Raw genomic sequence first — 17,648 nt, forward strand, 5'->3', positions numbered from 1 at the left:
GAAAAAAAACAACAACAACAACAACATACTTTTTCATTACGCTAGACAGGTAAGATAGATATATTGCACAAGATCGATGTTTTGTTTTATTCTCTTTACCGGTTTTTTTAGAGGTATGAAAAACTCGGTTATTCTATCATCAATTGAATTATGATTATTACAACATAAATTTTCGGTAATTACTGTGTGTGTGTGTGTCTGTCGATGTTGGTGTCTAACTAATTAATTTTCATTATTATGTAAGCCACAATCAACTAAAAATCGTGTGTGTGTGTGTGCTTATGTGTTATGTGGCTTGATGGATAAACAAAAACAAAAAAAAAGGAAATCAAAAAAAAAAAATTTTATTAAAAATTATCCACAGATGTTTTTTACAGTAGGCAATATTTATAAATTGTTCATTTTTTTTGTTTTGTTTCACTGATAATATTCGATCGATAATTTCAAACTAAACCATGTGTGCGATACGATATTGATCACGATTTTTCTTTTTTTTTAATGAGGATGTTGTTGTAGTTGTTGTTGTTGTTGCTGATGATGATGATGATGAAACGTGAGACATGTATGAAGGTGTCAAATTGAATACCATTTCAATAGGCAGATGGATGGATATATCCAGAAAGCAGGCCAATCATAATAATATTCCTCACTACTTTCCATCTCTCATTAATGATAATCAATTGATAATAATTTGGCTTGATCTTCTCTATCACCCACTCTCTCTCTCTCTCTGTAGTGGTGTTTGGTTTCATTGAATTTTTTCTTTTGTCAAAAAAAAAAAAATTCAATCATCAGATGTTGTTTGATACGAAAAAAAAATCCATCCATCTATCGATGAATTATATGATTGTGGACCCAAGTTTTTTTTCTTTGTGATGTTTCCAACAACCACTCTTAGGTCCTAGCAAAAAAAAAAAAAAACACCACAGCCACTAAACAATCTAACCAAAAAAAAAAAAAAAAAAAAATGCCGCTTCCATTACTTTTTCTATACACATACATAAGTGAGAGTAAGAGAAGACATCTCTCACAAACACATAGAATGAATGAACAGCCGACAACCATACACACAGATATATGGCAATAGTGGTAGTCGCACTTTGCTTCTCGTTTCTATTCACGACGGGTATATATCTTTGATTATAATGATAATGATCATCATCATCATCATCATTTGTTGTGTGTCCGTTGTTGAATGTACATCTAATTTACTGAATTTTCTACATTTTTTTTTTGAAATTATTCCATCCATGTGTGTGTGTGTATGCATATGTGTAACATCTGGAAGATCATCTTGATGATGAATCGATTCTATTGATTCATTGTTTTTTTTTCTCCTTCAGGATCATGGCACATGATTTTGATTTTGATTTTGATTTTTTTTTTTTTTTGGTTCTGTGTTTGTGTTTATATGTTTCAAAAAGTTGTTTATCAAATCTTCGACAAAATAAATGTGGTCATTGTTGTTGTTATGATTATTTATGATGATGATTTTAATGATAATGATGATATGAATCTTAAGCATATTTTTTTGTGGTAAATAAAAAAAACAAAAATGATGTAATATTCGTGACCAGTACACCATTCATAATCAACCATTGATGATCATCATCAATCAATCAATCAACTTTTATCACTACCACACGACGAAAAAAAGAATCTTTTGCGAATGTGCCAAATCTTTTTTTTTTTTTTTTGGTTTCAATGTATATTTCAGTTTGTCTTTGTTTCTTTATCTTTGTGGTTAATGTTTTAAATCCGTGAATCATTTATCCATCATGATGATGATGATCTTGTTTAGGTCAAAAAACTTTTTTTTTAAAAAACACCGATAAACAATCATAACAATACGTGTTGCTCATTATTATCATTGTTTGATTGAAATGTAACATATGACAACAACGTCGTAGTAAAAAAAAAAAAAAGAAAATCAACAACAACAAAAAATCCAGGTAATTTTTTTTTGTCTATTTGTATGATGATGCAACATCAAATGCACACAAGTGATATTATCATCAGAAATCAGATGGTTATCATTTTGAATCATTCATATTTGGATTTTTGTTGTTTTTATTTTATATATTATATGATTTTTATGACTTGAAATTATCCAAATTGTAAGGATAAATATATCGATATGGAATTGTTTGTTTGCTATTTGAGTTTAGATTTTTTTTCTTTTGGTTGCATTATTTTTGATTCATAACGGATTTGATTTGGATAATCGGTATTTTTATGTATTTGTTAATGTAGATAATCAATGGATGGATTATCAATACAATCATTACCATCATCATCATCATCATAATCATCAACAGATTAGCACTATGTAGTTGTATTTATAAATAACAATTTTGGATTTTGACATTTTTTCTGTTGTTGTTGTTTTGTTTTGTTTATCTCCATCTTCAAATAAAATTTACTATGTATGTATGTATGGTGTTTTTTTTCTGATGATGATAATTAAAAGCCAATCATTCAATCCAAATGAATCGATCATTCATTCATCATTGATTATAATCAATTGATGTTAATTGTGATTGTTTGTATTACAATCCGTTTGATTGGTAACCAATAGTAACAAACATTTAGATTGGTGTTAATTGAGGACATAAGGAGTGAGAGAGAGAGAGAGAATTCCTCATTTGATTTTAGAGTAAAAAATACAAAAAAAAAGAAAATCAACATCGATTGATGACATCGACATACATAGACATTTTTCTTATAATTTAATTCCTACCAATTTTAATTAATTTTTAATCATTTTCTATTGATTCATTTCAGATGCAGCATTCATATATTCTCATCCAATCATCATAATGATGATTATTACTTGAATGAAAATCATACACACACACATTTACTGTGACAGAATGATGATACCATTCTGTCGTCAATCACGGCCGCCAATATTAATGGGCCACCAAAATCAATATGTCATAATCAATAATTCTTCCTCATCATCATCATCATCATCAATAATAGCTGCGATATTTACAACTAAATTCATTTTAATCATACAATTATTGATAATATTATTATTATCAACAACATTGGCCATTGGTGGTATGTATTGTTTTTTTTTTTTTTTTTGCTCGACTATTTTCTTTGTTTTTCTCTCTCTCATTTTATGTTTGTGTGAATGGAATTTTTTCTCAATTTTTTTTGCGTGTCAAATACCAATCGATCGATTGATTGATTGATCATCCACTGTATGTGTGTGTGTGTGTGTGTGTGCTATATGGATTGAAATGTTCAGCAAATGCAAAAAAAAAATGTCGTTGACAACAACAACCAATGTGTATGATTGATGATCATTACCTTCATATAATTCAGTAAATTCATTCATCGCTGTTTTTTTTTTTTTTGCTTGCAGTGTAAAAAAAAAAAATTTTTTTTTTTTGAAATGATAATCAGGTGGACAATGGCCGATCTTTTTTTCTTTCTTTCTGAGGATGATGATGAAGAAGAAGAAGAAGAAGGAAAAAATTCTTCCACTTTATGGTAATTAGTTTGTAATTAATATCTATATAGTGTAGGTTTGGCTAGTTATATGACCATTCATTCATTCATTTTGATAATAACCGAAAATATTTTTTTTTATGATAGATGAAAATTCCGTTTATTTTTTTCTAAAAATTGACCTTCAAAACTGAAATGTCAATGTTATCAATGTTAAAAGATTTTTTCTTCTTCTTTAATGATGATGATGATGATGACCGTATTTCATTCATTTACTCATTCATTACTGTAAAGAAAAAAAAATTGTATTTTTCCACCACAGCCAGTACATACATATATAAAGCAGTAGCAACTAATCATAATAATTGATAAAATAATAATTGTCACCAATTATGATTATGAAATGGAATATGAATGATAATTATTGGCACATTGACATCATTATAAATGATATATATCTGTTGATGATGATGATGATGTCTTTTTATGATTTTGTTTCCTATTCAAATTAGACATATTTTTTTTTATTTAAAAAAAGATTCAAAAAGCAATTTTTGTTTTTTACTTGGCAATTAGGAAGATCTTATGGAAAAAATTTGATAATTTTGGTCTTTCTTTTTTTTCTGTCCCCGAAAAAATGATCATCATGTCTGCTTTACTTTGATTTTTTTTTTTGGTTGTTGTTGTTGTTGTTATCATTATTTGTGATCTTTATGCATTCATTTCAGAAATGAAAAAATGGACACACACACACACACACTCAGGTTGAGCTAAAAAAAAATTTTTTTATTTTTATTTTTTTTTTTACAAAACATTGTCGTAATTTTGTTTGTCGGCATTGCCGACTTAATTGACTCTCTGTGATTGAAATTGATAAAAATTAAAGGTATAGCAAAAAAAAAAAAAAAAAGAATGGAGAAAATCATTCATTGATATCATTAAAATTAACACGTTGAATTGTATGTACAACGAATCATCATCGTTATCAATGATGATCACGCACACACACACACACACACACACACACAAACCGTTTGGGTAGTTTTATGTAAATAATTATAATGGATCGTTTGGTTGATTACATTGATTTTTTTTTTCTTTGGAAATTTTCACAAATTGACCGAAATTTGTTTATGTGAATAAAATAGCCGATAGCAATATTGTATATGTGTCTATATACGTGTATATGACCACCAACTAACTAACTGAGAAAAAGGCCACCAGAGAGATAGAGAGAGAGAGAACTGACCAATGCATTCATATCGGACATATTGACTGGCCAGTTGTATGGAAATATTCATTTTTTTGAAAAAAAAAATTTTTTTTCACCGCTAAATACCTGTTATCTGTATATTCATGAATCTTATGTTGATTTCGAAAAGCAAGGTGGTTATTGCTTGATTATCGTTATTTTTCAAAACTGAAAAAAATTAATTTAAAAAAAAAATGATTAAAAATACACACATTGACTTCGTCATTTTATCTTAAATTTTTTTTCCTCAATTTTTCCCCCTTTCCTTGTTTACTTATGATTTACGGTTATTATCATTATTATTACATAAATGTCCGGTTATTCCATGTGTGTGTGTGTGAGTGCGCGCGTGTGTTTGCAAACTAAAATTTTCTACGCCCTATATGCATATACACATCGATAAAGTGTGAGAGAAAACTCGCGAATAAAAACCGAATTATTTTTTTTTTACAGTAGAAAATCCTGTTGTATGCATCCATGGCCATGATGATGATGATGATGATAATCAAGCAAAAAAACGAATCATTATCATCGATTAATCCACACACACACACACACATGTACACAATTATAACCAAGTTTTCGATTTAGATCTCATTAGTTTTTGTTGGATTCCATGCTGTGTAAATGAATGATGTTTTTCTTATTTTTTTGGTGTTGTTCAATGTTACTAGTAGCATATAACGGTCACTGCATACATACACACGTATAGTGTCTGATTACAATCTCTTTTATGGATCAAAATTTTTTTTTTTTTTTTTTTTGATGATAGATATTTGAGAACTGTTGTATGTAGTAACAATAATAATTGCCGTTGTTGTTTTTCAAAGCCAATTTTGTGTTTTTTTTCTGCATTCGAAATATCGAGAGAAAAAAAAACATGTCCAAATTTGATCCATGAAATAACAACAACAACAAAATCGACAGCTGAACACATCGAGTGAATGAGAATGAAAGAGAGATTTATTTTTTTGGGATTATTTTAATCCCACTTTTGGTGATAATGGAAACATTTCATGGATCTTGTTTTGTTTGTTTGTTTGTGAGTGTGTGTGTGTGTGTAAAATGAATACTTATTTGAAAATGTGACCAATGTCCGATTGGTGTTTGTGTTTCAATTATTCACTGCCAAAATTCGAATGACCAATTCAATTCAATTGAATTTTAAAGTAATGAAACAAAAAATTCATGCATGATTTGTTCAATCTCTATTGAAATTTCGTTTAAAAAAAATTCAAACCATTTTCGCCCACCAAACACACACACACACCTACCACACAATGAACAAAAACAAAAAAAAGCGTTCTGATTCTTTATGACAGCCAATTCTGGAACACTGTTTTTTCGTATATGATAGGCCCATAATAATAACAATAATAATAATTCCTTTGGCTTGAAATGGATCCCCTTTTTTCATTTCATTTCATTTCATGATGCTGATGATGATAATGATGATGAATAGCAAATAGCAATCGATGATGATGACGGCGGCTGCTGCTGCTGAAATCTTGCTTAATCTCCTTTATTATTTTTATTATTATGCTCTATATATATATTTGTTTTTTTTGGCTTTTTTCTGGCTTCGTTATTTCGATGATCAATGATGCTGGCAAGCTATCACCATCATCATCAATGCCTCATGTTTAGCCTACATTGATGATGATGATGATGATGATAATCCTTTATTTGATATGTAGAACAGCAAACACATTGGGTTTTTTTTTCATTTCATTCGATTTTTTGTTTTGTTTACCCGAAACAAAAAAAAATTCTATCCCCCCGCATGAAATGATGTATAAAAAAAAAGCCAAAGAATTATTTTCACTACATTCAATATGAATGTGTATGATGCTGTGTGTGATGGTCATTAATATGAAGATTCTTTCCCAAAAAAAAAAAATTCATGGATCGTTTTTATAACAACAAAAAAAAAAACATTTTCCAAATTTAATAAGCTTATGTTTTTTTTTCTCTGTTATTGTTGATAATAAAAAAAAAACATCATCAAATTCATTGATGATGTTTTTTTAAAAGAAAAATTTTTTTTTGAAAAATTTCATTTTACATTATTTAGAAAGAAAAAAATAAATAAAATTTTAACTGGAAAAAAATCTGTTTTTTTTTTGCCTGATAATGATAATATAATATGGTGGCATATCCATAAATAAAATGGAATTTATAACAAGAAATAAAACTAAACTAAACTAAACCACCATTAGACGGAGATATTCTCTTGGTTTCTGCTGTTTATCCAAAAAAAAAAAAAACGATAAAGATGTGACAATTTATAATTAGTTATCTTTCATTTTTTTCTGGTGGTCATTTGAGATCAACAGGGATTAATCTTCTTATATTATACTTGTCATTTGTGATTATAATCGAAAAAAAATGTTTTTGATTTAATTTTTTTTTCGATGTTTTTCTGTACGCATCGGGTTTCTTCGATGATAGCAATCTTTTTGGCTATCAAGAACAAAGTAACGGCCATCATCATCATCATCAATGGTCATTGGTCATCGCACCAAGGCACATTGACACCTGCTGTAGGAAAAAAAACGGTGTATGGAAAATGTAAAATTTGAAACCAAAAAAAAAAAAAAATCATCATCATTCATCATTCATCATTTAGTCACTAAATTTTTTTTAGTGTGTCTCACCTTGAATTTTCTTCGGTTCATTATTATATCTTTTTTTTCTATGGAAAAAAAACTGATTTTTTTCAAAATTTCAAAATTTCCAACTCAACCGATGAATTTATCTGTTTTTCTTTATTATTTTTTCCTCTGTCCTTAGGCTTTTTTTTAACTAGACACAGACAGTTTCGCTCAATCGATCTGTCGGTGTATTGTGATGATAATTGGAAAAAAATTTTCCTTTTTCTGTAAAGAAAAAAAAACATCGAATCAAATCAACAACAAAAACTACAATTCGATTTGACCTAGCTTTTCGTTTGGTTGTTTGTATGTGTACCTATTTTTTGTCATTGCTGCCTTCTGGCACTATTTTTTTTTATTCCATTTTATTTCACAATACAATCACAGGTTACACACACAGACACACGGTAGCTGAATTCAACAGCAAAAAAAAAAATAGGGAAAAAACTTTCATTCATAAAACCCTAACTGTATGAATGAATGAATCGAACCGTAGGCTAAGAAGAGGGGAAAATGAAAATGGAAATGGATCGTTTCGGTTCGAATGAATTTAAAATTATAAAGTATAAAAAATTAAATAATACAATAAAACCTATTGTAATCGGTAATGGATAAGTATACAATATACGGTTGGTAACTAACTATATATACATGTTCTTCATAGGGCCATAGGGACCCGAAAAAATCCTGTTTTTTAAGGACCCGGTGTGTGTGTGTGTATGTGTGTTTTTGACTTTATATGGACCAAATGTAAAATTTTTTTTCCATGCATTAATTTTATTTGATCGTTAAATGATAATATAAATAGAAAAAATCACAGTTGTTTATGTTTTTTTTTCATCGAGTAGATGCATACACATCTTTTCAACATTCATTCATTTGGAATCAATATTTTAAATATATTGAATTGAACTGAATTGTGTACTGTAATCATCAATTTCCGTGATCTAAATGATCATTTTGAATAAATAATATGGAGGTTTTTCTTTTGTTTGTTTGTTGGTGGTTATAATTGGTTTTTTTTTCTATGAATTGAATTCAAATGAATGAGTGAGTGTGTGTGTGTGTGTTTTAGAACAGGAGGTTTTGATTAATACTGATTTCATCATTATAATATATTGGCCATCTGACATCCATTTTTTTTATCTGGTTTTATACCGACTGAATGGCTTGGCCCTTAGTTGATAGTAAGAATTTACGGTATAGGGACCTTTGTATTGAACAATTGTTCTTTATGTGAGCGTGTGTGCATCGTACCGCACACACACACACACACACATACATGGTATGGTCCAAATTCAATTCAATATTCGAAAATTTTGAAACAAATCAAATCCAAAAATGAAATGAAATGTCACCATTATCGTTAACAACAATGGTGAAAACAGCAACAACAACAACAACAACAACATGAATAAGTAGTGGATTTTTTCCTTTTCAAGTGCATAACGATCCAAAAAAAAACCCGGTATGTTTTTATTTTTTTGGACCCTTCTTCTTTAGAAATAATCATTCATTCAATTCAATTTATTGTTGCTATATTTTTCAATTGAAAATATTCACACACAAAACACACACATACACACACCGAATTTTCATTGACAATGTTTCTGAAACATTTGTGTTTTTCTCATTGACACGGATATATATCTGACAACAATGACACAATAACGATAATGATAACGACAATGACAACCACCAATACACACTATCTTTTTATATATATATATGGAATTAATATGATGACAGGAAAGACGTTGTGATCAAACAAATGTTTTTTTTTTTCATTCTTCAATTGTTATTTTGGTTTCAATAACGCGATATGTTTATCATCATATTCAAAGATCCAAATGTATGATGATGATGATGATGATTGATCGTGATAAATGAATTTAAATGCTAATCAAGTCATAATTATTTGGTCTTTAATTAAAATATAGATAACCCTTTCGTTTCTATCTTTTTGATAATCTTGATATGAAACAAAATAAACAATGTATCAATGAATAAGAATGTTTTTTGTTGTTGTTTTTTTTCTCTGATGTCATTGCCTTTTCACATGTTTAAGATGTTTTTCCGTTTGTTTATTATTATTATTGTATTTCAAGGTTTTGTTTTGTCTTTTCGCCAGAAAAAAAAGGTTGATGATCTCTTTCTGTGTGTAGGTGTGTGTGTGTCTGTGTCTTATTACTCTAAAGTGGCTCGAATTACGTTCATTTTTCTTCGAATAGGAATTGTTATTATCTTTATCAAGTTATTGAAGATGAAAAAAAATAAGAAAAATTGTAACATTTCATGTGATGAAAAGCTTTTTTCTTTCAATTCGTTGGTCAATCGATTTTCCATTTATTTTCTGTTTTTTTTTTTTTTTTTTTTTGGGAAAAAAATGAAAATGAAATAAAATTGAAAAAGGTGGACTGAGTGGACACTTTTTTTTCATTAAACAACAAATTGAATTTAATGTAACTGAATTGAATTTTCGAACAGCAATATCAATTTAGCAAAAAAAAAAACTGAAATGAATGTAGTAGAAGATTTCCTTTTTATTTTTTTTATTTTTTTTTCACCGACTTTCCGGTCGGTAGATCGGTACACAGTGTGTGTACTCTGTTCAATCAATTGATTCTAACATAACATTTGTGATTTGATTTGGATTTTTGTGGATTTTTTTTTTGTCATTGGTACAAACTTGACATTATACAGTAAAACATTGATTTGGTTCCATATAAATTCATTGGACAATCCATGTGTATCTGTGTTTTTTTTTTTTTTTTTTTTGTAACAACCTTACATATTAATGGACATATAGACAAAACATTTTTCATTACTTTCTCTTTATCCCATCATCATGCTTGACATTCATTCATTCATTCATTCATATCGACAGCATTCAGGTTGATTAGCTAACAACAATAACAACAACAACAACAGCAATGATTTGATGGAAATATTCAGTTTTTTTAAGCATATAAAAACAGAAATCTGTTTGTCTGATGATGAAAAGTCCAGTCGTTGTTGTTATTATTATTGAATCCGAATTCTCAATGAGAATTCTAGTGTGTGTGTGGATGTCAAATTGTGAATATATACAATGTGTGTATGTGTGTTTGTTAGTCGTTGTTGTTGTTTTTTCTTTTTCCTTGATTATCTTCATTCAAAATTCAACATTGAACTTTTTTTTCGTTTGCGACAAACAATCTCGTGTGTTATAGTTTTTTTTTTTTTTTTTTTTTTTTGGTCTCTCTGTTGTTGGTGTAAATTTAATTCTAGAGCATGAATTCTCCATTAAATTGATGTCTTTTTTCTTTACCATTCTTGAATTCACTATTTTTTTTCACTGTAATTCACAGTGTGTTAACATTTGGGTTGAATTAAATCGGGTTTTTTTTCTTTTTCTCACTTTTTTTCTTGTTTTTTTGGGTGTTTGAAGTTCGTGTATGTGTGTGTAGTAGTAGTAGTGTCACTAGAATCTCGAAAAAAAATTTATTAGATTGATATGAAATTCGAGTTTTCTGGTTCGTCCATATAACACTTGACTTTATCAACAAGAATAATCAAACGAATCGATGTAAATTGAATGGTCAAAAACTTGTTTTTTTGTATTTCATGAATCATTCACATAATTATTCCTCGGTCGGTTATTGTCAACTTGAACAATTTCATTCAATTATTATTATCATCAAAGAGACGTGAATACAATTCCTCCTACTTTTTTTTGTTTGTTTGTTTGTTTGATTGATTGAACGAATTAAATTGGCGAGAGAGAAAGAGAGAGCGAATAAAAAGAATGAAATTGTCACATTTCATGTGTGATTCTTATTTTTTTTTTTTTACTTTCACTTTCATTTTTCGCAATCGCACAATTTTCAAACATCCGTTGTCAGCATTTTTTTTCAGCGTTCGGTTGGAGAAAAAAATTATTTATTCATGTTTTTTTTTCATTTTATTTTGTTGTTGATAAGTACGGATGGTTTACTTATTTGGGTGCCGACACCAACGAACGACAATAACAACAACAACAACAACAACAACCAAGAAATTAAAGGTGCATCAGCAGCAGATATATAGAATGATGGAGAAAATTGTTGTTGTTATTATTTGTTATACCTTGGGTTGTTCATTGCCATGACTAGACATTTATTTATTTATTTATTTTTTACTTGATATCTATTTTTTTCCGAATAATAATATTTCATGTGTGCAATCAAGGCTATCAGTGCTTTGAAAATTCTTCAATATTTTTCTCTTTCTCACTCACTGATCATTCTTGATTGTTACACAGAAATGAAATTGTCAAATTGACAATTGCAAAGTTATGAGTTTTGTATTATACCAAATAAGGTAAAATAGTATAGTACATACAAAATACAATTCGTTAGTAGTTTTCACATTTTTGAGAGAGGGAGAGAAATAACCGTTTTGAATAATGTCGATACCCGGTGTTTGTATGTATTTGTGTGTACACTTGCTAGATCCCCAGAGAGAATATTTGTTGTTAGTTATTGCTGCATGAATGAATATATTTAGAATTCCATCGATTGGCTTATTTGAATTCTGTGATTTTTTTTTGCTGCTGCTGCTGCTGATGCCAATCTCTTATTGCCAATCTTATTTCATTTTGGGTAATAATTTGTTATTTTAACTCTTAGCAAGCTATACCGGAATTCACTGTCATTGGAATGGAATTTTGGGCTTTTTTTTCTAATTTTTCTTTTTTGCATCCGATCAGAATTGATTTGTTCATTTTTTTACTCTGTTGATGTTGAAGTAGTCAAATTCATTCATTCATTCATTCAATCAGACAGGAATTGTGGAATTTTTTTCGAGCCTATCGTCGATAACCACTGAATTGGTTGTTGTTGCTGCTGCTGCTGCTAATCTGATAATTTAATTTCGTCGTTTTCATTCGAATACATAAATTAGCCATTCACATACACACAGCCGATTGGCAAACTAAAACCCATTGTAGGAATCGTCATCATTATTCCTTCCTTCCTTTTTTCTCTTTTTCTACATAACAGAAACAATAGTGAAAACAGTTGTTTTTGTTTTCAATGATAATGTTCATCAACTGAAAATCAATCGAATAGTTAACACAATTATAAGCCACGTACAGAGAAAAACAATACCCATATGATGATGTTTGATATTTGGCTGTTAGATATTTCCTATTACATTGAAACTGAAACTTGAAATAGAATTTTGGACTTGCCCTGTAGCTAGGCTGTCCAATGTACACACGCACAGAATATAGAGTATGAATAGTCTTTAATTATATTAACAAATTGAACATGTTTAGAATTGTTGTTGTTGTTATTGTTATTGTTGTTGTTGTTGTTGTTGTTGTCGGTCAATTATCATCATCACCGAAGGAATTCAATTTGATGGATAAAAACAAGTAGAGATCCGTTATGGAATTCAAAAAGTCTATTTCAATTAAGCGTTAAGAATATTTCCACTGAATGAAACTTTATTGAAAATTTACCTTATCGAAACATGATGATGATGATATAATTAATGAAAAAGTCTTGTTTCCAGTAAAAACATTTGGGTATTTTGTTGTTAATGGGTTTTTTTTGATGAAAGAAGAAATGGATTTATTCCTTAATCATAAACAGCTTGTTATTTATCTATTTTCTCTGGTTAAAATCGACTTTTTTTCTTATCTTTTTCTTTTATCCCATCATCATTATTATGTTGTTTTTTCTCGGGATTGAATTTCATTCATTTATCCATTTCATTTTGGGATGTTTGTTTCGTTTGGTTGATTTTTCTTTTTTTTTCAATGATGATTTCTTTTGATTCTTTATTGAATGAATGAAATCTCTAGAATTGTTGCTGAATAGACTGGTTGGTTGGCTAGTCTTCTTACTTTTTTGTTTGGTAACCCAAGATCTTTTTATTTTTTTCTTCTGACGATATTATAATAATAATATTCTGCCTATTTCATAATACTACTGATGTTGGTTTGGTGGTGCTGGTGCTGGTACATTCTGTGTATTCGGATGGATGATTTTGGCTTTGACTTTGTTGTTGTTGTTGTTTGTGGTTCATCGTTTATTAGTGGAAATGTGTATGTATAAAGAAAAAAAGTTGCAACCATCTTCATCGTCAACCACCACCAACACCAAATACCATTCAACCAAAGACAGAAAGAGCGAGAGCAACCAAAAAAAGAATTTATATTTCAAACAAAAAAATGAATAGAAATATAATATAACGAATAATAAGATGTTGTACGCCAAATTCTGCATTCTACCGATATTCTACATACATGTATTAGTATTTGGCTTTATTTTGAAATTTAATATTTTGTTCATCAAAAAAAACGAAATGAAATGAAATAATAATAATGATGAAAATATCAACTAATTCAATAAAATACATTGGGTTTAGGTGACACATGTGTATCCACACCATGTGTTGTATCCACATTCCATAAACAAAACAAAAAAAACAGATTTTTCAAATATTTTTTTTTCTTGGTGAAACCCAAAAATAAAACCTAAAAATTTTTTTTGAAACATTTTTCCCGCTATTGTTTTTCGCTGTTGTTGTTAACTTTTGTTTTAGATTCATATTCGGATATTCTACCTTCCCCTTTGTTATTGATTAGTTGTTGTAGATACCCAGCTAGCCAACCAGCCAGTCATCCACTTAACTGAATGATTGATTGAGTTTTTTTTTCTATTTCTCTTGTTGTTGTAATATAATGATTATTATTATTATTATTGGAGAGGTCCATTGGATAATAACCAGAAAATATCTTTTTCAAACAACAAAACTTTGATCAAGTATGATGATGGTTAATGGTGGGTGGTTGCTAGTTTTGGATGGTAGACTAATTCAATTCTATCGATCTCTTTTTCTCTTTCTCTCAGTCGGATGTCTGTTGATGATGATAAAATAATTAGTAGCTTTTTTTGTAATTGTGTGTTTGTGTGTGGCAAATGATGATGATGATCATGTTAAACTCTGATTTTTTTTTTGTTTTGTTTCATTTTATAAATTCTCGAAAAAGTCAATAACTCAAATACATACACATACAATGAATAACTGAATGTCTGCCTGAATGTTTCCAATGAATTTTTTCATTGGTTTCGATTCGGTTTGTTTGTTGTTATTATAGCCTGAAATATATATTGACTGTGGATGATCAAAATCATCAAAACCATCATCCATCGAAAAAGGCAACTGTTTTTTTTTTGTTTGTTTGTTTGCTATTTCGGTTCACACAACATTGATGATGGCCATGGTTGTTTGTTGATAATTTTTTTTTTTGTATATTTGGGTTATTAGACGACGACAACGACGATGTCGATGATCATCAATGATGACAATGATGATGATGAAAATTTATTGTTTTTTTTTTCATTGAAACAAACCAGGAAGACATTACGTTTATCAATGTACAACTTTGAATGATTTTGAATTTTGATTTTCGTTTTTTTGTTTGTTGATTTTTGGCTTTTACTTGTTTTTTACAAAATTAAATTTCAATTTTAAAACAAAACAAAACAAAATGCTCATTTTTTAAAGAATGTAATTTCTCCGTTGTTCTGATCCATCTCCCGTTACTTAACTAATACCAGAAAGGCAGATGGATAGTTTTAAGATTTTTTTTCGCTTTGAATTCATTTTTGGTTCCATTCATTTTTGAAAAAAAAGTTTTTTTTCTGTTGTTTATTTTCAGGATTTCGTTGTTACTGTTTCTGGAACATAAGATGATCATTGCGATTGATCGATCGATGTACATTTCTGGATTTTCTGGATTTCTTGTCTGTTTGTTTGTTCTGGCTTTCATGCTCAAGAATTGTCTTTATATTCCCTGTTTCAATTATTTTTCTTTTTCGTCGTCATCGTGATTCAAATTTGATTTTTGCTCTGTTGTTTGTCAAATTATCCAAATGAATAATGAATATTTTTCTTTTACCGGATAAAGAGACGAAAAATCGATCGCTTTTAAAAAACAGAAAAAAAATTATTTCATTTCATTTCATCAGACTACAAACAGACAAACAAACAACGAATTGTTTCGTTTTCATTTGATTTCAAAAAAAAATTCAAATCATAATAAAACATTGAAAATCTTTTCTTTTACGTTCTATTCAAACATTCATTTTCTCAGTTTTTTTCATTCTCTATCTCTCTCTCTCTCTCTCTCTATTCGATAGAAAAATGAACGATTCTGTTGAACAAAACACCAACCAACCAACCAACCAAACACACACACAAGCCATTATTATTCATTTGATTTTATATAATTTGAATTTGTATATCTGTTCAGCTAACCGTAAATAATAGAATCTGAGTGAAAAGGAAAAAATTTAAACTCTGTCGAGATTCTATTTCTTTGACTTTATTTCGATTCTGGTATAAAAGAATTCTTGTGTGATCAATACATTCATTCAATGATGATGTCACAAATAATAATAAGTGTTATGATTGATTAAATCATAACAATCAATGAATTTGGTCATATCAATTTCAAATTGAGTGAAAATTTTTTTTTCTTTATTATTTTCCAGCAGCTATTATTTACCCGATTATAGAGATTTTATTTATTGTCACTTATTTTTTTGGGAACTTGATTTTATGGTTTCAGTTCCCGGACAATTGCCGTTCGGTCCGCTTCATTTACTTTTTCCATCATCATCATCATCATCACCATTAATAGTTAGTTAATCATGATAAAATTTACACTTTGAAAGTTTTTCAATTCAATTTTTTTTCACACTTTATATATAGTGAAAAGAATTTAGAATCAACAGAATGATTTATGATTCGACTTTGTCGATGATGATGTTTACACACATACACACACATACACACATTTAAAAGTATCAATATTTTATCTGAAAAAGTTTCGTTTTTTTTTCTATTGAAAATAAATGAATTGAAAATTTTTTTTTTTTTTTTGAAAAAAAAGTATCGATCAATTACAGTTGGATAGTTGAATACAATGACAATAATATTCAGAATCCATCCACACACTTTCGCATACGCAGAATGTAATGATGGATATAAATTTCTGTTGTTTACATAATCACACAGAATAAGACCAATCAAAATGAGGATGATGTGAAAAGTTTACTTTCATCCATAATATACAGATCCTGTGTTTTTTTTTTTGTTTTATTTGCATTGTATAATGTGTGTCCCGTCGTACTTGGAGTTTTGTTGACATTCTTTTTTTTTGCATTCATCAACAACAACAACAACAACAGCAGCAGCAGCAGCTAAAAAAGTCACATTGTCTTGATATAATGATGAGAATTTGCCATTCAATAGATCACCAGGACATAAGGTCCCTGAATTTTATTTATGCAATCTTCATTCATTCATTATATCATCTCTACATAACATAGTTGAAGAGCTGTGTTTTTATCTATGTTTCCATGTGTTTGTGTTTGTTTGTGTGTTTATCATGTCTTTCAATGATCAATTCAATACAGAAGAGATTGGTTATCATAAAATATTATTGTATCTCCCATATTATCTATTCTAAATATATTTTATGGATTGTAAAACTTACTTAAACACATTGAATGAAAAAGACGGAAATTTTAATATATTAATCACACACACACACACACACACACACACAAACAGACCAAACGCAAACACATCGTAAAATGCGATTTAAACAAGAAAAAAAAAATCCATACATGACACAGATTGTATGAGTGCCATTCATCAATATATCTCGATAGATTTTATATGCATAAAAAAAACAAAAACAAAACTGGGCATCTTTTTTCCCTTGTATTGATGATGGATTGAAAAATGTCCACGTGTTTATGTTTATCGTTGCGATGATCAAGTCATAGATTTTTAATGAATGTTTTTTCTATGGAAATGTATTTTTTAGACCCTAAAATTTTTTTTTTGGCAAGGATTTGAATAATTTTCACATGTATTTTGCTATTGGGTTTGATCTGATCTGACCATTTTATTGATAGTGGGAAAAAAAGGGCAAGACTTTTCTCTAATGTTGTTTCCTTCTGTTCCTGATATTGATGTTATGATAATAATGATGTGATGTGATGACATTCTGAATGACAATGTTGTTGATGATGATGTATTAAATGTATTTTGTTTATCTTTTTCAATGTTTTTTTTTACTTTATAAAAGTTGACATTTTTTTCTTTTGGTTTCACTTGTTTTTTATCATCATAAATTTTTTTTTGTCTCCATTCAATTCTTCAAAGATCTCTCATTCATATTCACTGGTAGTGATAAAATGGCCTTTTTTTCTTTCAGACATATAACGGTAGTT

The 17,648-nt window shown here is 28.8% G+C and overlaps 1 protein-coding gene across 3 annotated transcripts in view; it reads left to right on the forward strand.

Moving 5' to 3' along the window:
- The first annotated feature begins 1,153 nt into the window (after positions 1–1,153).
- Positions 1,154–17,648, forward strand: part of LOC124490707 (roundabout homolog 2) — a 39,145-nt gene continuing 22,650 nt past the window's right edge. For 2 of the 3 annotated variants that reach the window (XM_075730766.1, XM_075730770.1), the window contains exons 1-2: positions 1,154–1,952; positions 2,785–3,066. In XM_075730766.1, coding sequence (XP_075586881.1) covers positions 2,838–3,066 — 229 coding nt within the window. In that variant the 5' untranslated portion in view covers positions 1,154–1,952; positions 2,785–2,837. The remainder of the gene's footprint in view (positions 1,953–2,784; positions 3,067–17,648) is intronic. The other variant, XM_075730767.1, reaches the window with a different exon arrangement.

The sequence above is a fragment of the Dermatophagoides farinae genome, chromosome 4, assembly GCF_024713945.1.
Source record: "Dermatophagoides farinae isolate YC_2012a chromosome 4, ASM2471394v1, whole genome shotgun sequence".
Classification (NCBI taxonomy): Eukaryota; Metazoa; Arthropoda; class Arachnida; order Sarcoptiformes; family Pyroglyphidae; genus Dermatophagoides; species Dermatophagoides farinae.